The 21,216-nt window shown below is 41.6% G+C and overlaps 1 protein-coding gene across 6 annotated transcripts in view; it reads right to left on the reverse strand.

The window, feature by feature from the left end:
• The window catches only part of Efcab6 (EF-hand calcium binding domain 6), a 225,839-nt gene that overhangs the window by 197,533 nt on the left and 7,090 nt on the right, over window positions 1-21,216 (reverse strand). For 5 of the 6 annotated variants that reach the window (XM_074084640.1, XM_074084641.1, XM_074084643.1 and 2 more), the window contains 2 exons: window positions 7,599-7,750; window positions 1,035-1,246 (listed from right to left, as the gene is read on the reverse strand). In XM_074084640.1, the coding sequence (XP_073940741.1) occupies window positions 1,035-1,246; window positions 7,599-7,750 (364 nt within the window). The remainder of the gene's footprint in view (window positions 1-1,034; window positions 1,247-7,598; window positions 7,751-21,216) is intronic. The other variant, XM_074084642.1, reaches the window with a different exon arrangement.

The following is a 21,216-nucleotide window of genomic DNA, read 5'->3' on the forward strand; positions in this document are numbered from 1 at the left end:
TGTGTGCATGTGTGCACGTGTGCACGTGTGCATGTGTGCGTGCAAATTTGGTTTGAGTTGGAAGGAATACTACTGATATTTTAGACTAATGCCTCCACTCTTGTATTGCTATATTGATACAGACTTATTTTGGGAGTATTTAATTCCTACTGCACTTCATACATGCCCTGAGGGAATGAACCACACTTTTACTCTTTCCATCCCTCTAGTTGGTACCAAATTGGCTGACCCAAGGACCCTCATCCTCCAAGAACCTCCCCAAGTCCTTTCATTACCCCTTGCTGCACACCCTGCTCTGGTTTCTGAGGGCTTCTAGAATAAATATCAAACTCTTTTTACAAAGCACTTTCTTGGGCTGGCCTTTAAGCCACAACCTGACCCATATCCTTCACTTCAGATATAAATGAATCCACCCAATTCCCTGAATAACCATGGCAGGCTGATGCAGGTCTCAGGCTTTCCCATGGACTGTTCCCTCTGCCTACACTTGCTGACCTTTCCTTCCTCTGTCATCTAGCTAATTTCTACTCCAAACTCAGTGGAAACGAAGTTAAAGACCCCTTCCCAAACAGCCTTCCTGAACTACCACCCCGATATTACAGATGGCGCTTCCCCTGAAGCTCCCAAACAGGTCCCCCTGGGCCGAGAGTTCCTCAGGGGTGGGGCCTATATGCACCCATGCCTCGCACTGGCTGTGCAATATAGCAGGTGTTCAGTACCCTGTAGTGCAGGAACAAATGCCAAAATACTGGACTCAAACATGTAAGTTAACCAGCTACTACTTTTATTTGGAAGCTTAAAAAAAAACTAAAAGAAAATAATGGATTCATGCTACATTGCTATGTGCAAACTATGTCCAATTGTGGTCAGGCAAATTGGCTAGAGCTTAAGTGAACTGTGAAAAGTAAACACCATGTCAACTTCTCATTTGAACCAGTGGGAAAAAAGAGGCAGAATAGGTGTCATGCTCCTAGGACCTGCTCTGGTGCTTCCAGGATGGGCTGTGCTAAGTGGTCAGTCACCATGCACTGTACCTGAGCCAGCACATCTTGGAACTGCTCTCTGGTGAGTGGCAACAGGAAAGTTGTGATGGCTCCTCTCAGTTCACTCTTTGTCACCGTCAGATTCTGATCCACATCAAGCAGCTCGAAGACTTTTTTCAATTCATCTCTTTTATCAGTAATTTTTTGAAATAAAATCCGTTCAACATCTAAGAAGGATAGTGTTGGATTTGCAAAAGCTGTGGCTATAAAAGAGATACAACTATTTATTAAACATATTTAAGAAAAGATACTGAATAAAAAACATTGCAGTGTTTAACAGAACCAAGCAGTACTTCTTCTATATTTAGGTTATGCATCTAATCATTTGATAACTTAGAAAGGAAAATCTCCAGTCATTTTTCACCTCTGAAATTTGGTCAGTACAGAATAACAATAATGACATTAGTAAGGAAAAAAGGGGGAAACAATCTTCCCTTAAAAGGACATGGGATATTGGAAGAAAAACATGAATATTGGGAAAATCAGTTGGGAAGTAATATTCAAACCAATCTTCATGGTATCACATGACCTTTATGGCCCTGACAATTTTTAAGGAGAGTTTTCTTTATTTTTGGTGGTACTGGGGTTTGAACTCAAGGCCTTATGCTTGCTAGGCCCTGACAATTTTTGAGAGAGAAACATGTGATTCTTAAGTCCAGGTTTTTTCTCTTTCTAAGATGGCAAGCCATGGAAAGGTGCTTCAAATACTCAAGTAAGTATTCAGGGGCTTGAATTTGCTGAGGGGAAAGGAAGAGTGTCCTAATGATGTTTTAGGTACCAGGGGTCTATGTGGCAACAGTGGGAGGTGACAAGCTACAATCCTCCCTCTCCTCCATCCTGATTCAAAAAAAACATCCATGGGACTTCAGGCAGGACCAAGTACATGTGGTAACTCCAAACCAATTTATAGTACCAATGGTACCACGAGACTGAAGATGTGACTGTTCAGTTTGATATTCTACAACCGATTGTGCAGGAAGAGGCTGACAATGATGGTGGCCTGGTACATTCCTCCTGTGAGTTACAAAAGCTTGGTAACCCCAGCCTATCAGCAGCCCTTTCCTCACAAGACTTGGGATGTGATGCGTGCTAGATGCTCTACCACTGCCTCATCTTTTCTATTACTCATAAGCAAGAGCCAGGGAGGGGTGACGAGTCATCTCTCTTGGAAGGAGAATTTCTCATCAAGCTGGAACCAGAATGGTAAAACTGAGTCAACTAGCCAGAAAGCTGATGCGACAACATGCTAAACAGGAAGGTCATAGCAACCAGGAAAGATCGCCTACGCAGGAATGAGCACAGTCTGTCCAGGAAAGTGAAGACGCCAGAGTGGGGGTGGGGCATGCAACAAGGCAAGAGGCAGAGCAGTAAGCACTGGATCAGGGAAGGCCGGGGCCAGTGCACATAGGCTGGGTGAGAGGGTGTCCCTCAGGAAAGCAACATTAACACATGTGTTTAAAAAAATCATTCTGGCTGCTATGTAGAGAACACACCAAAGGGACAAGATTCAAGGGAAAAACCAAAGATGAGGCTATGCCAAGAGGCCAGGAGGAGGCAACTGTGACTTGAACAGGTTGTACCTCTGAATGTGGAAAAGAAACAGGCAGGCTGCAGGCGTGACCTATCAGTTCTGAAGTTGATGAGGTCTTGAAATAGCTTGGCTGGGGATGTTAAAGAAGCAGAGGGATCAAGGAGACTCAGTGCTAGACATAAGGAAGTAGACCAAGGATGCTGCCATTGGCTGAAGAGGAGAACAAGGGGTCATTGGGAGGTCATTTGGTCAGCTCATGTGTGAGTGGTCTATAGCTGAGGTATAAGCATTAAGTCAGATGGGCAGAAAGATATGTGATCCAGGCCTCCTGGGGAAGTCAGCATGGGACGCTTGTTTTGGTTACAGACTATATCTCTGGGCATGAAGCTAGGAGAAGGCAAACAGGGACGAAGCTCAGAGACCTGAGGGAAGAGGAGAAGCTGAAATCTCCCAGGAGACTTCTGAGCATGCTCAAGAAGGTGAGGCATCCACACTTCCTTCTTGTCCAACTGTCACAAGACTCTCAAAAGCATTTGGTTTACAGTTAGTAGTGGCAGCTGCAGGATCAGCTGCAGGAGTAGTGACTCAGGATCAGCTGGTACACACCATCCTCCCTCCACCCACGAGTGCTGCAGGGGATCCCTCTTGCCAACACACACCTCCATCTTAAAATCTTTCCTTGGACTTTCCATGGATTGTTTTAGTTCCTTGCCAAGAAGCCCCAACTTTGCACTAAATAACTGCAATTTAAAGGTAGCAGAAAATATTGACTAGAAACTATGTGAAATTTCTTGAAGGAAAACTTTCCATTTCATATGCCTAATGCAACTTCTAAGACTGAAATGAAAGCAGTACCAAAGCTTGCATCCTGCTACAGGGAATACAAATTAATGACATCTTTGACAAATTTTCCTGCATCCACTTAGTATCCAGAAAGTCACAACAGACTGTCACTCTCATCCTAACAATGAGAACAAGTGGGATAAGCTAAAAATATATATAGGGTAAAAATCTATCAGAGATCTGAGGACTCACAGAAGCTAAATTCTAGGAAGGACAAGCCATTCCTCAGTTGTCCAGAAGGATAACTCTCTTCCTGCAGACCTGTGGGGGAAAACAGAATGTACTGCAAACAGGGTAAGAAGAAACAACCCACTATTTATTAGCCACATGAGGACTGGTGGGCAGACTACAATCTTAGGAGCAAGTGCACATAAGGAGCACACCAGAGACCAGGCATGTGACAGGAGAGCTGTGTGATACACCCTAAGGCACATTAGGTTTTACACAAGCCCAGGCAGATGTTCACCAAAGACTGTGTCCAGAGAAGAGCCAAGGCAAATCTCTCTGAAGCACATGTGGCCTTTGCGGAATGACTATCAGAAGGTCGCTGGAGGCTCAAGGCAGTGAAGCCAGACAGACAGAGATCTCCTGACATGCAAAATGCCAAGGGGGGAGCTGGAGAACAAAAAGAATGCCTCCCCCCATGGCAGATTGCCTGTGAAGCAGAAAGAGATGCCCCCCAATATATCAAGCTGACAGTTGGGCTGTAAAACAGAAATCCCTGGGGTCTCGCCAGTGTTCACATTTCAGGCCCAATGTAGGAAAGAATGTGAAACTAGCATACCTAAATACAATGAAACTGCAACAAAGTCCAGAAACAGCTCACCTTAGAGGTGACACTTAGTCCATCCACCTCATTGAAAGCCAGAAGGCCTAAGAGAAGAAGAGTCATTCCTTTCTAGCCATAAATATTATTTATTTCTGTCTTTACTGTCTCTTACACAAATATCTGTCATTATTTTTTTAATGGCAAGGCAAATGAGAAGAAAAGATGACCTAATCAAGAGCAAAAATAGTCACCAGAAGAAGACCCATGGGGGTGAAAGCAAAAAAGAAATGCTCAGATATTAAAACTAAGATTGGGAAATATGCTAAACAGATTAAAGGAAAAAGTTGAAGACATGCTTAACATATGGGGGATCTCCACAGGGAAATGGAAACATTTTAAAGAGCACACAAAAAAAGCTACAAATTAAAACATAGCATCAGAAGTGCAGAACTCATTGTTTGACTTAGTAGCAGGCTATAAATGGTAGAAGAAAGAACTAGTAATATGAAGTCAGGCCAATAAAAACAATTCCAGCTGAAATACAAAGACAAAAACATCTTAAAAAGAAACTAATATTAACTGTACTTATTTAATAAAGTCTATGTTATATAAGTTACATGGTCATATATCTATGAATCCACATACATGTATGAAAAACAAAACACCAAAACCATAGTTGTTTTAAAAAGATATTGAAAGCTACAAAAGAGAAGTGACAGATCACATATAAAGGCAAACCCATTGAATTACCTCAGCTTTCTCAATATCTTAAACACAAGGAGGGCATGGAAAAATATATTTCAGGCCCTAAAAGAAAACAACTATCAACCTAGACTAGTCTATCTAGCAAAATTCTCCTTCCTAATTGAAGGAGAAATTAAAACCTTCCACAAAAACTAAAGGAATTCATGACCACCAAACCAGCACTGCCAAAAAATATTTAAAGAAATCCTGCCCTCAGATGAAGAAGCTAGAAATTAGGCAGGAAAAATGCAAGAAAGAATAAACCCCACTAACCAAGTAGATTAGCAAACAAGGAATAGGGGAAAATGACTAGAAATACTATATACCTTTCAATATTAACACTGAATGTTAACAGCCTCAATTCCCTAATCAAAAGACATAACATAGCCAGTTGGATTAAAAATCAAGCCCAACCATTTGTTGCTTACAAGTAACACATCTCACTACAAATACAAACATTGGCTTCAAGTGAAAGGGTGGAAAAAGATCTTCTAAGCAAAGCCCACCCTCCCACCCCCCGCAAACAGATAAGAGTAGTTATACTTAGATATGATAAAGCAGACCTCAGACAAAAATTAGTCAGAAGAGACAATGGTCACTTCATATTAATAAAGGGAACAATCCACCAAGAGAAGACAACAACCCTTAACATATATACCAAATGTTGATACACCCAACTACATCAAAAAAGAAATAAAATGGATGGACAGATAGATAATGCAAAACTTTTTTACTTTTGAAAGTTAAATATATACATATATAGATACATAGAACACATATAACATATATATCTCTCTCTATGTGTATTTACATATAACTTCATGCTATCAATAGAAATAAAATAAAAACAAGTAAAGAAGAAATATGTGTTGGGCACAAAAGGCACATAAAGTCACAGAACACCAAGAGAGCTCATATTAATCACTAATAAAAACCTACCCACAGTAGGTAAATGGGCAAAGAATATGTACAGGTAACTCAAAAAAGAGTTCTTCACTATGGAAGAAATGTAAATTAATTTTGGGATTTACTTTTGCATATCAAATGGGCAAGATATTAAGGATTATATTCTGTGTTAGGAAACTTAGAAATGAATATTTGTTGGCATTGTTTGTGGGAGAGTCATTTGGTAGTATTCATCAAAACCCCAAAAGTATGAATGCCTTTAATCCAGTAGTTCCACTGCACTCTAGTCTTCTTTGTAATATTAGAAGATTAGTTAAATAAACTAAGACATATTCAAAATACATTGTAAAGATGGAGTTATTGAGCTGGAATGAATCTATTTTTTATTGTACGTTTTTGTGTCAGAAACTGCAAAGTTAATCCTTACTATATCTAGTAACTTTTTCCTTAGACACAGACCCTTGGAGTAGACCCATGGCCATCAGAAATAAAGTATACACTTCCCAGACACCTTTGTAAATGCAGAAGACCATGAGATTAAAAGTCTGGCCAACTGTAAATCAACCCAAGTGCCAGTGCTCCTTCTAACTAGACTGTCTCACAAGGCAAAGAGCAATCTCTCCTTTCACAATGATCCCGAGCCCTTCTGCTTCCTCAGGCTGTGCCCACAGTGTTGGGTCTATGCCACAGCCTTGGTCTCATCTACCTTCCTCTCTAGACTACAGGCTCCTGCAGGGCAGGCCCTTCATCAGATCTATCTCTTTGTTCTCAGCACCTATTACAGTACTCACCACAAACTACAGCTCAAAAAGTATTTGTGAAGAAATGAATGCGTTAAGGAAGAAATGAATGAAATTAAAAGATACATAATTTGGGGAAATAATGTCAAATTTGATTGCTTTTAAAACTGAGCAAAGAACCCAAATGAATTGAAAACTTATATCCACACAAAAACCAGTACAAGGATATTCACAACAGCTTTATTTATTTTTGCCAAAATGTAGAAGCAACCAAAATGTCCTTCAGTGGGTAAACAGATACACAAACTGTGATAAGGCATATGATAAATTGTTTTCTACCATTCACAACAGAAATAAATAAAGAGAGGATAATAGAATGTAAATATGATCAAAGTATATTATATACATATACATATGAAAATATTCAAAGAAACAAATAAATGAGTGTAATACAATGAGGAAAACGTAATCTTTTCAACAAATGGTGCTGGAACAGTTGGACATACACATGTAAGAAAATGTTTCTAAACATAGACCTTACACCCTTCACTAAATTAACTCAAAATGGGTCACAGACCTAAATGTAAAACTCAAAAGTATAAAACTAGAAGATAACACAGAAGAAAGTCTACATGACTACGGATAAGAGGTACTGTGGAAATTTTCTATACTTTATGTTCAATTTTTCTGCAAACCTATAATTACTTTTTAAAAAAAGTATGCTAATTTAAAAAAAAAGTGTCAGAATACCATATAACAGTATGTAAAATACATGTATTCCAGAATCACATTGCCTGGGTTCGAATCCTGACCCATCCACTTAAAAGTACATAAACGTTAGGCAAGTGATTTACTCAGACCATGTCTCAGCTTCCCCATGGAGGACACGGAAAGGCTGTAGAACCAATTCTTGGAGCTATTGTGACTCAGTGACGTAAGAAGGTCAGACTGGGCCTGGTACATGTTGAGCACAGATAAGTGATACCTACTGTTAGTGGGTGTTCATTTGCTCTGATACTCACTTGAAGAAGAAGAAGATCTAAAGGTACTCTGGGAACCATTCCTTGAATCTACCCTACACGGTGAAGAATAGGGTCTTGAATGTGTGAATTTTCGTATGTGAGGATACAAAGTATGCCAGTCTGGTATAATCGCCATTTTGCGCATTAATTCCCTGGATATAAAAGAAAACAGATTATATTAGCTTAGAGCAGACATTACAAATGTGGCCTACTTCCTATCCTTTTTCTGAAAGGACAGCTGGAGAGTATAAAAATGCTGCTAGTCGTGAGCTGCTTGCTGATGTTTCAAAGACTATTCTAAGGTAAACACAAAATCATTTTTGGACTCTTTTTTTTTTTTTAGCAGATCCAATAAACTTCAAAAGTGGGAAAATAAATCAGATTTTTGATAAGACAACTACAGACCAATTTCTTTGGTAAGAGTAAGGGGTATAAAGTTTAGATTCTTGCCTGGCATGGTGTGCACACCTGTAATTCTAGCACGTAGGAGGTAGAGACAGGAGGATCATGAGTTCCAGGCCAGATTGGGCTAAACAGTGAGACCCTGTTTCAAGACAAATGAAAAGGACTGGGGGTGTGGCTCAAATGGTAGAGCACTTGCCTAGAAAGCTCAAGGACCTGAGTTCAATCTCTAGTACTGTGAAAAGAAAAAAGAAAAGAAAAAAAAAGAAAGTAAGAAGGAAAATCTCAAATTAATAAAATCAGCTCCTTTCTTAAGAAACTAGAAAAATACAAGCAAACTAAACCCAAAGCAAAAAGAATAAAGGGAATAATAAAGACTAGAGCTGAAAAACAATAGAGAAAACCAACAAAACAAAATTGGTTATTTGAAAATATTGACAAAATTTTAGCTAGCCAGTCCAAAGTCAAAAGGAAGAAAACACACAAATAATTAAAATCAGGAATGAGACAGGACATTACTGGTGTGTTTCCAAAGGTAGGAAGAATTACAAAGGGATATGGTAGACAACCGTATGCCAACAAATCAGGTGACCTAGATGAAACGAGGAGATCCTTAGAAAGACACAGATTATTGAAACTGACTAAAGAATAAACAGAAAAGCTGGATAGAACTATGACAAAGAGATTAAATTAAGAACTGGAAAAACCTTCCCAAAAAGAAAAGTCCAGAATCGCATGGTTTCACTAGTGAATTCTACCAAACACTTAAGGAATAATTAAGGAGCTACAGCTCATTGTAGAGCACTTGCCTACCATATGCGAAGCTCCCCTGAGTTTGATCCCCAGAAAAAAGAAAGAGTATTATAGAAGGAAAAAATGAAGGTAAAGAACAATTAAAAGCAATCCATCATGAACTCTTCCAGAAAAGATAGAAGAGAAGGGAACACTTCTTAACACATTCTATAAAGACAGGATTATCCTCATATCAAAACTAGACAGTGCCATTAAGAAGAAATGAAAGCCAGATACCAATATTCTGTATGAAAGTAGGAAAAATTCTCAACAAAATATTAGCAAAATGAATGCAGCAACATATAAAATAACTAGCTGGCACAACCAAGTTGGATTTAGCCTAGGAATCAAAGATGGTTTAACATGTAAAAATCAATCAGTACAATATACCATATTAACAGACTCAAGGAGAAACACGAATATGTCAATAAATGCAGAACAAGCATTTCAGAAAGTCCTACACCTACAGAAAGAAAGAAAGAAAAAAGAAAGAAAGGACACTTGACAAACTAGGAATATACGAGAACTTCCTTGACTTAAAGGGCACCCAAGAAAACTTCACAGATAATGTCATACTTACTGACAAAGACAAAAACTTTACCTCTAATACCAAGAACAAGACACTTCTATTCAACATCATGCTGAAGGTTCCAGCCAGTGCAATTAGGCAAGAAAAAGAAATATAAAGCATCCATACTTCAGTCTAAGGGGTAAAACCATCCCTTATTTGCAAATGACATTACTGCATATATAGGAAATCCTAAGGAATACAGACAGACACACTATTAGAACCAGTAAATGAGCTCAGCAACATTGCAGGGTACAAGATCAATACGCAAAATCATTTGCATTTCTATACACCTACAATGAACGCACAGTCTGAAAATAAAATCAGGAACCTAACTCCACTGTCATATCATCAAAAAGAGGGCTAGGAGCATAGCACAAGTGGTAGGGCATTGCCTAGCAAGCATAAGGCTCAGAGTTCAATCCCTTTCCCACTGGGAAAAAAAAGTTGTCAGAAAGAACGAAACACTTAGGAAAAAACTTAACCAAAAGATGTCTAAGATTTACACACTGAAAATGACAAAATATTCTACAAAACAGAAAAAGTAAGACCTAAATAAATGGAAAAACATCTTACATTCATGGGTAAGGTAGCAGTACTCCTTAAGTGAGTCAATTCAGTCAGTGCTTATCAGCAGTCTTTTTGTAGAAATTGACAAGGTGATCCTACAATTTGTATGGAAATGCAAGGGATTCAGAGGACCCAAAAACAATCCTGAAGAATAAGAATACAGTTGGAAGACTTACTCTTTCTGATTTAAAACATTCTACAAAGCAGCTGCAACCCAAACAGTGCAGGGCAGGCATGAGGAAAGACACGACAAATGGGACAGAATTGAGAGCCCAGATATAAATTAATTTATCATTAATTAATTTTCAACAAGAATGTTAAGACCACTCAATAGAAAAAGAATAATCTTTTCAACAAATGGTGTAGGGACAACTGGATTTACACATGCAAAAGAATGATGTTGGACCCCTATCTCACACATATACAAAAATTAATTCAAAGTAGATTAAAAGCTGGCAGAGTGGATCAAGTGGTAGAGTGTCTGCCTAGCAAGTGTGAGGCCCTGAGTTCAAACGCCAGTACCACCAAAAAAAAAAAAAAAAAAATTAAAGACCTAAATTTAAGAATTAAAACTATAAAATTCTTAGAAGACGAAGGTATAAATCTTTGTGACTTTGGATTATACAATATGTCAGATATGACACCAGACACAGCATTACAGAAGAAATAGATTAACTGGACTTCACAAAATTAAAAAAAATCTTTTCAAGAGAGATTATCTAGAAAGTAAAAAGACAATTCACAAAATGGGAAAAAGTATTTTCTAACATATATGTGATAAGGATCTAGTATCTAAAACTACGTTAAGAGCCAACCGCAGTGGTGTGCACTGTAATCCCAGACTGAGCTGCACAGTGAGAGACCCTGTCTCAAACAAATATATATATATACACACATATATATATATACACTTTATATATGATAAGCATATATAAAGTGTAATACATACACATAAATTTGTATATATACATACAAATAAAATGTATGTGTGTATACACAAAACAACTCATTAAGAAAAAAATAACCTAATTCTAAAATGGGAAAAGGATTTGAACAGAAATTTCTCCAAAGAAGACAAATAACTGGTCAGTAGTTACATAAAGAGATGCTCTACGTGGCTAGTCATTAGGGAAGTGCACACTGAAGCCACAAAGAGATGCCACTCTACACATACCGCGATGGCTACAATCCAAGAAGCAAGGGGCTAAGATGTGACTCAGGGGTAGAGCACTTGCCGAGCATGTGTGAGACCCTTGGTTTGAACTCCAGCACTATATAAAAGGAAAAAAAAAAGTGTTGGCAAAGGTAAAGAGGCACTGGAGTCCTGACGCGCTGCTGGTGTCAAGTGATACAGCTACTTTGGAACACCATTTGGTAGTTTCTCAAAATGTAAACACTGAGTTCCATGTGACCACACAAATTCAGTCTAAGCTACATACACAGTGAGTTGAAAACATGTCCACAAAAAAAGTTTACATGACTATTCATAGCATCATTATTCACGATAGCCAAGAAGTAAAAGCAACCCCAAATCCCATCAACTGATAAAAAGTGGTAAGTATGGATTCATGCTAGAACATGGATAAGCCTTGAAAGCATTATGCTAAGGCAAGCCCAAAAGACCACATGCTGCATCATTCCATTCATATAAAATGTCACCAAGTCTACAGAGACAGAAAGTACAGCAGGGGTTGCCAAGAGCTGGGGGAAAGGGCAATGGGACTGCTAATAGGTATGGAGTTTCTTCTGGGGGTAACAAAAATGTTCTGGAATTGGACAGTGGTAATGGTTGCATAGCTTTATGAATATATGAACAACCAGTGGTATACCTGGGGCATAGCTCAGGGGTAGAGCATTTGACTGCAAAACCACTGAAGTACACACTTTAAAAGGATGCATTTTACCAGGCATGGTGGTGTACAGCTGTAATCCCAGTTTCTTGGGAGGTGGAGGCAGGAGGGTCATGAGTTTGAGCCCAGCATGACAAAGTTATGGAGCCCTTATCTCAAAAAGAAAATACAAAACAAAAAGTCTAGGGACATGGCTCCAGTGGTAGAGAGGGCTTGCCTGGCATGCATGACACCCTAGGTTTAACCCCCATACTGACCAAAATAAAGATGCATTCTATGGTATGTGAATTATATCACAATTATGTAAAAGGAGAAACGGGAAGGGAGAGGGGAGGGAAGGGCAACCAGCAACAGCAGCACTGGGTGTTCCCCAGAATACCCTTGGCAAAAGTGATGACTTTTCAGTAGTTCTTGAGGTAAGATAAACATACCATAATAACTTGACAGTTATTTGGATTACGGTTACAAGACCTTAAAGGACGCAAGATATCCCAGTGGGGGTTACAGGTGTCCTGTCTGCTGTGGGCCTCCTGGGTCCCATCTGGGCTCACAGCCCTGCTGTTACAGCAGACCTGGCTGTGCCCCTACCACCAACAACAGGCTCAGTGCTCAAAGGCCACCACACTCGTGGGCATTCATGATTTTTAACTCATAGAATGCCAGTCTGTGGCAAACAGGGGTTTGCTTATCAGTGTTTCAGAACATCAGGAGAGATTCAGTCTGACTCATTCTTTGGCCACTCACAACAGAAGATCAAGAAGTAGACCCTCAGTTAACTCAAGTGACTCAACGCCAAGCCCCAGCTCCATAAAGGAAGTTTTGCAGCATAACCGCTGGGGGATCCTAACATGGCCAACCTACTCAGCAAAAAGAAAAACCTCCACTGAGTTTCATGTACTAAATGCAAGTATGTAACTGTTTAGTATTAAAAAACATGCACGGCACTATATAAGTGCACAGAATCACATTAAACAATACCTTAAAAGCCCCCAGTTTGAAGAATCTCAAAGATTACAGGGTTGAAGACATAAGTAAGAGTTTTTGTGAGAAGTCCTCATTGGGTAGTCTTTGCTTTGCCTCTCTTCGTGTAGGCACTGACGGCCTTGTGTTAGGTCAGGAGACCTATTGTATTTCCACAGTCAGTTGGCAGGTCCCTGTAGGTAAGGACCACACCACCATGCATTGCTTTATTTTCAGTTGCTATGACAAAATTCATGAGGATAGAAAAAGGGGTTATTTAGCTCACAGGTTTGGAGGTTAAAAGACCAAGATCAGGAGACCCCATCTGCTCAGTCTGTGGTAAGGGCCCCCCTGGCTGCATCACAGCAGAGCAGAAGGCATCACAGCAAGAACATGGGGAGAGGGTGTGATCACAGAGCAAGACAGGAAGGCAGAGTGGGATTGAGGGGCCATCCTCACTGTTTTATAACAACTGGCTGTCTTGGGAACTAACCAGGGCCCTTCCAAGAGCAGGGCCACCACTTTCCTAATTACCTTGCACTAAGTCCTATCTCTGACAGGTTCTATACCTCTCAATACTGGCACATTGGGGACCAACTTTCCAACACATGACCCTTACCCTCAAACCATATCCAAACTGTAGACATGGCTTATACCATTTAAGCCTTTGAGCCTCAGCAGACATACCCACACCCACACAGCCACACTCACACCCTCTCTCTCTCTCTCTTCTAGAACTGGATTAATTTAACTGAATTGAAACTGAAATCATAGCATAGGTAAAGCTTCAGAAATCTACTGAAGGACATGCCTTGATATGTATTCACACAGTCAACATATATTTATTAAACTCCCTTCTAAGAGTCTGGGGATCAATAAATAACACAGGTAAAAATCCTGGGCCTCATGGATCTAACTTTGTAATAGTGGAAGTCAAACAATAAAGAGAACAAGTAAATTACACAAGTGAGCAAGCACTGTGGAGATCAAGGAAGCAGAAAAGGATGGGTGGTGTTGAGTAACAGTGTAATACCAGGAAGGAAGAAGACAGAACAAAGAAGCAGAGGGAGGCCAAATGAAGGGAAACCGTGTAGGGCTCTGTGAGATCCTTACTGTGGTGGACAATGGCATGTCGCACCACTGGAAGGTACATGCAGAGGAGGACATGATCTGGCCTGTGTGTTAAAGGAATCCCCCAGCTGTGTGTCAAGAACAGGTTGAGAGGAGTGAGGGAGGAAACGGGAAGACAATGACAAGTCTAGAACAATATCCAGGCAAGACAAGATAGTAGCTTGACGGGGGTTTTGTCAAAGTGTTGAGAAGTAATCAGATTCCAGATATATTCTGAAGGAAGAGGCACTATTCCCTCATAGATTTGATGTGGCATGCAGGACAGTGGCTGGAGGAGGTGGCCATTACTGAGATGGGAAAGCCTGCAAGAGCAGATTTGGATCAAGAATTTCAGCCTGGGCAGCTGAAGTCTGGGGTGCCTGTTAGGTAGCCAGGTAGAGATGCTGAGTAGACACCTGGGTATCTGAGCCTACCAAACGATCAGGGAAGGACTGGGGCTGAAGACGTAAGTTTAGAAATTGTCAGGATATAACGTATACAAAGATATAAAAAATAAAAGGTTCCAGGGCTGAGCCATGAGGAGTTCCAACACTAAGTTCAGGAAGATGAGGAGACCAGATGAGACAGACAGAGCAGCCAGTGAGACAGAAGACCCAGGAGCCTGCAGAGCTCTGGGAATCATGTTAAGAAAACATTCCAAGGAAGAGGGGTAACAGATATACCCAGGGCTACAGTTGTAACCCTGGGATCTGCCCTCTGGATCAAGTGACTCCATGGGATCCTCTATGGACTCTGACTACAAGTGCAAGTGAAAGGAGGGAGGGCTCCAGGGCCCTACAGAGAATTAGATAAAGATTACTGTTGCAGACCTCTGCCATGATGGGGAGACAGAAAAGCAGAGCAACGGTGTGACAACCAGCAGATGGACAAGATGGTGTGTTTGCACCCCAGGACATAGCAAGAGGGAAAGGATAGTATGACTGCTTCTCAGAATAGCCAGTGGGTTGGGGTCTCACAGACAAGTGGCAGGGTGAGCCTTTTCTAGGAGCATGGACTGGCCGTTTGCTGACAAAAGAGCAGCCAAAGGATGTAGACCTGGAACCAGGGATGCTTGGGGCAGAATGCTTGGGGCAGCTACCTTCTAATTCTAGTTTCTCAAGGAAACAGGAAGTCAGTTATGGGCTCAGAGGGAGGCTGGGGAGAAGTCTCTCAAGATCAAGGACAGATGAGGAACAAGGCGTTATCTAGAAGAGGCAGTGAGAGTGTGGAAGGGAAGTGACTGCACAGACATGACACTGTACTTGTGATGCCCCCAGCCACACATGGAAGCACAGGCAGTTAGGGGGTTGGATTCATTTGGGACATGGTCTTAACAGGCAAATGTGACCCGGCGAGTCAAGGGAGTATGCCAGGGAAGTGACGACAGGTGTACATCTTTATAAGGGACACCAGGAGGGGTGGAAACTCTCCATCTAAATGAAATAGGGGACAAAGCAGAAGAAATTAAGGAAGCAGAAACTCAACCTAATGGAAGATTTTTAAGAAGGAAAACAAAATGTCAAGTTCAACTAGCATTTCCTGAGGACTTACTCTAAGCCAGGAAATACACTTAAGATTTTGAAAACCTGTCATTCAACCCTCCCGTGCCCAATCACTTATCACTCTTCCCATTTCATAGGTGAGCAAAGTGGTGCTCTGGGCAGGTAAGCAATGTGCCCTGGGCTGCACAGCAGCTGAGCCCAGAGCTGGTCCAGGAGAAGGGCTCTTCCCAGACATCAAGTTCCAATGGTTGCCAATGACCAGGGGTGTCCTGATATTTTACAAAATTATTAACAAGTTCCTGGAAGGCAACAAGAAGTCACCAGCTACCCAGGGCTGAGTGACTAGCAACGAGTGCTGGCTTTTCCATTCCCCCCTGCTCCTCAAGCATGCATAGGGTATCTGCATAACCACAGCCTTCTCTTGCTCTGCACAGAGCTGTGTGCTTTATTTTCCCATAAATTCCCTTCCTAATAACAAGGAGACATGCCACGGCTTTGGCCTTGTGCCTTATTGCACCACCTGAGGAGTGAGATAATCACCCAGAAATGCACTGCCTGTTGTGTGCTTTATTACTTGAATACAAAGTGATGCAATGCAAGAACACTTAGCTGAAGACAGCATGGAAAAAATAATAATCGTATGAAAAGTAATTCCTCCTAGTGGCACTGAGTACACGGCAGGGAATAATCCTCTTCTGGTGGGAGAATGGTCAGGATGACCCGCGGGTCTCTCCCAGCTCTCATTTCTCCCAACTGCAGGGTGGAAACCACCAGGGGCACTTTGCTTACAATAGAATACTCCAAAGAGCCAATCTGGACAGTTCTGGAAACAGACCCTATTTGGTATTGAGCTAAAGCTTCTCGGTGTCAGTATTTCCTGAGCATTCACTCAATACAGCACTTTGCAGCAAACACTACAGGCCATGTGTTGGCTGGGGTCCAGGAACAGAGAGAAATATTACCTACACTGCCCTCTTGCAGTTTACCACCTAAGTCAGGGCTTAGAAGAGTATGTGATGTGTCTAAAAGGACAGGAACAAGGAACTCTAACTCTCTAACTACACTAATGCAGAGTGCTGCACAGCAGCCAATGAGTTGCCGTGGTGGAAGAGTGGAAGAGTGGTTGGTGGAGGCTGGGAAGGGGAAGGGGCATCCAGAGAGGATGGCCAATGGGTACAGGGGTAAAGCTGGATAGGAAGAGAACTTCTAATGTTCCATGGCTTAGTAGGGTAACTGGTTGACAACACTTACTGTAGTTTTGAACTGTAGTTCAAAATAGCTAGCAGACAGGATCTTGAATGTTCCAGAAAGAAATGAATGTTTGACCTGATCTGATACTTACACATTGTATACATGTTATTAAAATGTTATACAGAGGCTGGGGATGAATCTCGGTGGTACAGTATTTGCCTAGTATGCACCAGACCCTGGATTCCATAACCAGCAAAAAAAAAAAGACATACTGTACTCCATAAAACTGCATAATTACTATGTGTCTATTAAGAATAAAAATTAAGGCTAATAATGGTGACATATACTTATAATCCCAGCCCTCAGGAGGCTGAGATGGGAGGATTGCATATTTGAGGCCAGCCTGCAAAGTAAGACCTTGTCTCAAAAATTAAACACCAAAAGGGTTGGTGGAGTGGCTAAAGTGGGAGAACACCTGCCTAGCAAGCATGAGACCCTGAGTTCAAACACAAGTGCTGCCAAAAAAAAAAAAGAAGAAGAAGAAGAAGAAAAACAACCTGGCATAAAAATTAAATACCAAAAGAACATATAATAAATGGGCAAATGAACTGAACAGCTAGTACTCAAAATACAAATTCCCAAATTTGTTCAGAGATGCTCACCATCCTTAGCCATAAAGGAAATGCAAATCAAAATGACGTTGAAATTCCATCTCACCCCAGTCAGAATGGCTATCATCAGGAAAACAAACAACGAATGCTGGTGAGGACGTCAGGGAAAAAAGCTCTTACATACTGTTGGTGGGGTTGTAAATTAGTGCAGCCACTATGGAAATCAGTGTGGAGGGTCCTCAAGAAACTTCAAATAGAACTGCCATGCAATCCTGCTATACACTCCTGCGCATATATCCAAAGGAATGAGAATCAGCATACAATATAGACACCTGCACACCCATGTTTATTGCAGCACTATTCACAGTCGCCAACCTGTGCAATCAGCCTAGGTGCCCATCAACCAATGAATGGATAAAGGAGATGTGGTATAGACACACAATGGAGTATTAGTCTTCCATAAAGAAGAACAAAATTATGTCATTTGCAGGAAAATGAATAGAACTGAAGATCATCATGCTAAGCAAAATAACCCAGACTCAAACAAATAATCGTGTTTTCTCTTCTCTGTAGAATCTAGACCTAAAAAAACAACATGATGTAAAAGGAGGACCTGGGGGGAGGGACCACCAGAAGGTGAGAGGGATGGTGATGGGGTAACCAAAGCACATCATATGCATGAAAGAAAATGAATCCCATTTAAACCCTGTTAAAGGGAGAATAAGAAAGAGTAATGGAGGGGAAAGACTATATGCAAGTATGGAAATGTCACAACGGAACCCCTTTATGCAATTAATTTATGAAAAAAGAATAAGAACTATATTTTTTAGTTAAACAAAGGGAATTTGACATTGTTCCACAGAATACCTTGTCTTCCCTAAATCACTCTATCCTTTCCCGAGAGACACCATTCATCAATACATTTGAGAAGAGGAAGAGCTATTCCTCAAGTAGAAATATTTTTATGGCCATTTGCATCACTACTTTAAATATACTTTCCATTTAAGGCAATTATTCTAAAAATGCCATTAAAGCAGTTATATAGCTTTAAAGCAGCAGTTCTCAAAGTGTGTTCCTAAACCAGCAATGTGAACCTCCCTGGGCCTTTTCTGGAAATGGGCTTGCTCAGGTCCCATCCAACTTGATGACAGCAACTGGCTGAGAGTCTCCAGGTGGGGCAAAGGCTGCCGGGTGTTAGCGCCGGTGATGGCGCTGCTTCGTAGCACCGGAAGCTGGTTGATAAAAATAAGTCTAAAGAGGCTTGTGTGGGAAGCTCTCTGCTTTACATGGAAACGGGCTGAAAATTTAGCAAGTGTTAACTTGTAGGAAGTTCCACTAGATTCAACTGCAATCACTGAGTGCCCATCTGGCTGGCCACTCGTTTAGTCATCAACTTTGTGACAACCTTGTGAGTTACATACCATTATCCACATTTTTAGAGGAGGGAGGAATTAAATACCAGAGAAAAAAAGCAAAATTTACTCAGTGCCAGTGAGGCCAAGACCCAAACTCTCCTGAATTTAATTCTAGGCTTTTGCACAGTTGTGTCGGACTGTGGTTCCATGCATGTACGTGAGAATGATATGGACAGATAAGAACGAGGTTTGCACAGGTTCAATAGGGAACTAAGGAAATCTGGGTATCAACCTACGAGACTGTTTGCAAAACAGTCTCAGAACTGCAGTGTACTGTAGGAGACTTAAAGTGAGTCATCATTGTCTTAGGGCCAGAGGTGTGGCTCAAGTGGTAGAGCACCTGCCTAGCAAGCACAAGGCCCTGAGTTCAAATTCCAGTACTGCTAAAAAACAAGGGGGGTGGGGAATCGTCTACAGATTCCTAGTTCCATACCAGAAATCCAGGTCCCTGGCACCAATCATGGAGTCCAGCCCAGCCTCCCACATCCGTCTCACACTGCCTACCTCTGAGACAGACTGCACCAGCAGCCAGCCTGTGGTTCTAAGGAATTATAAGAATGCAAGTTGATTTGCAAGTAGACTCCAAATGATAGGGTATCATAAAAAAACAATTTAGCCAGTCATCTGAATTCAATTTAGCAGAAACAAGCATGGTTATAAACTGGCCTGCCTCTGCAGGCAGTCCCCAGTGTCTGACCACAGCCTCCTCCACCCGGCTCTCCCCACATCTCTACACCACCTCCCACCTTCCTCCTAAACCTCATCCCAGCAGCCACGTCCTCTCCCAGCATGGCTTTGAAGGCTCCCCATACACACCACAAGATGTACCCCACAAACCCAGAGATCAAGGTCCAAATCTAACCCAACTTCCAAAGGTAGTATGTGTTAATGCATTTAAATGGCAATTCTGACAGTATGTAGAAAGACGATGTGTTTAGAACAATGCAAAGAAAAAGAACAGTGGGTATGCGCTTCAATCCAATGATATAAATGTGCTTTCACATATGGAGAAGATATGACAAAAATAGCTGCGCTGGGATGGTAGCAACTTGGAGACTTGGTCTTTTTTGTTTCAAATGTCTCTCTCTCTCTCTCTCTCTCTCTCTCTATATATATATATATATATCTTCTAATATGCTCGTCAGGGCAGGTTATGTGAGCAGCTTCTGCACTTCCGCTCACAGCCAGGAGGCCTCAGGCCTGTGAGGGCACTCCCTAGAGAGCCTCCGACTTCTCAGGTCCCTCCTGTACCCCACTCCTCCACACTGCACTCACCAGCTACACTTATGCTTGGGAAATTCTAAACCTGATTCCAAGTGTGTGAAAAGAACAGCCACTCTATGCTGCCCCTGAGTGCCCAACCCAGCTGCAACCCTCAAAGTACTGATGAGGGAATAAATCAGCTCTCCTCACAGCACACACACATTACACACACAGCCATACACAGCACACATACTACACACCATACATAGCACACACACCACATACCACACACAACACACAATGCCACACATAGGCTACACACACTCACCTCACCCAGCTGCCACACATTCACCACACATCACACTCATAGCATACACTACACATACAACCCACACAACCCACTACGCACACAACACACATACACCACACATATTACACCGGAGATACCAACACACACCACACCCCAAATTTACCACACACTCAACCCAGACATCACAACACACACACCACACATACTACATACTTACCACACATACATCACACACCACACCCTCAGACACATATATGCTTGCACACATACTGTACACACAACCTTCCCTGACATACCCTCCCACCATCCATCCTTCTGTGTCTGAATCTTACTTTAGATCATCCCTCTCTTTCCCACCATCCAAAGTAGAAACTTCCCCATTATGTGCATATCCTCCCCCTTCTCCATCTTCTGAGAGGAGATGTTACTAGCATCAGTAACATTTTCTTAATTAGTATCTGTGACTCCCATGATTACTCAGTGTGCATTTTCCCTGGTAGCCCCAAACATCGCAAGAGTGGCGACCATGGCTGATTATGTGCCCAGAATACAATCACTCCTCCAAAAAATAACAAATGATGTAGTGAGTTGATGTAACTGTGTTTTGTGACAATTATTATCAACATGATGTCTTGCTGCCCCAGGCACAGATCCCATAGGAAAGGCATATAAGGTTTTGTTTGTGATATGCTTTCTCCACTGTAGCCAGAAAACTCTTATCTCAAGAGCTGCCTCAGAAAGTCACTATGGCCTAGTGGAGTTTTTCGTCTTACTACACAGCATGACTGAGAGACACAGCTAGGTGCCAGGCAGCATCAGAAACACCGACCCCAAGTCTGTCATCAAACAGTGGTTCCACCTCAGCCATGTTGCACTGAAGCCTTTGAAATGTATGAGCTGGAAGCGATGAGGTCCTCTCCCACCCGTCAGCCCACAAGGCACTTTACACATCCTATTTATAGTTCAGCTGAGCTCAAGTAAGTCTTCAGCTCTATGGAGGAAAGTTTCAAGGGTTTCCCACTTTAGAGCTGAAAAACTGAAAGTTTTGCTGCTGCTGCCACCTACAGCAGGAAGTGTGAACCCCACTACAAGAACCCTGCATGGGATGTCCCTGGCCTGCAGTGCAGCAGCTGA

The sequence above is a fragment of the Castor canadensis genome, chromosome 8 (assembly GCF_047511655.1).
Source record: "Castor canadensis chromosome 8, mCasCan1.hap1v2, whole genome shotgun sequence".
Lineage (NCBI taxonomy): Eukaryota > Metazoa > Chordata > Mammalia > Rodentia > Castoridae > Castor > Castor canadensis.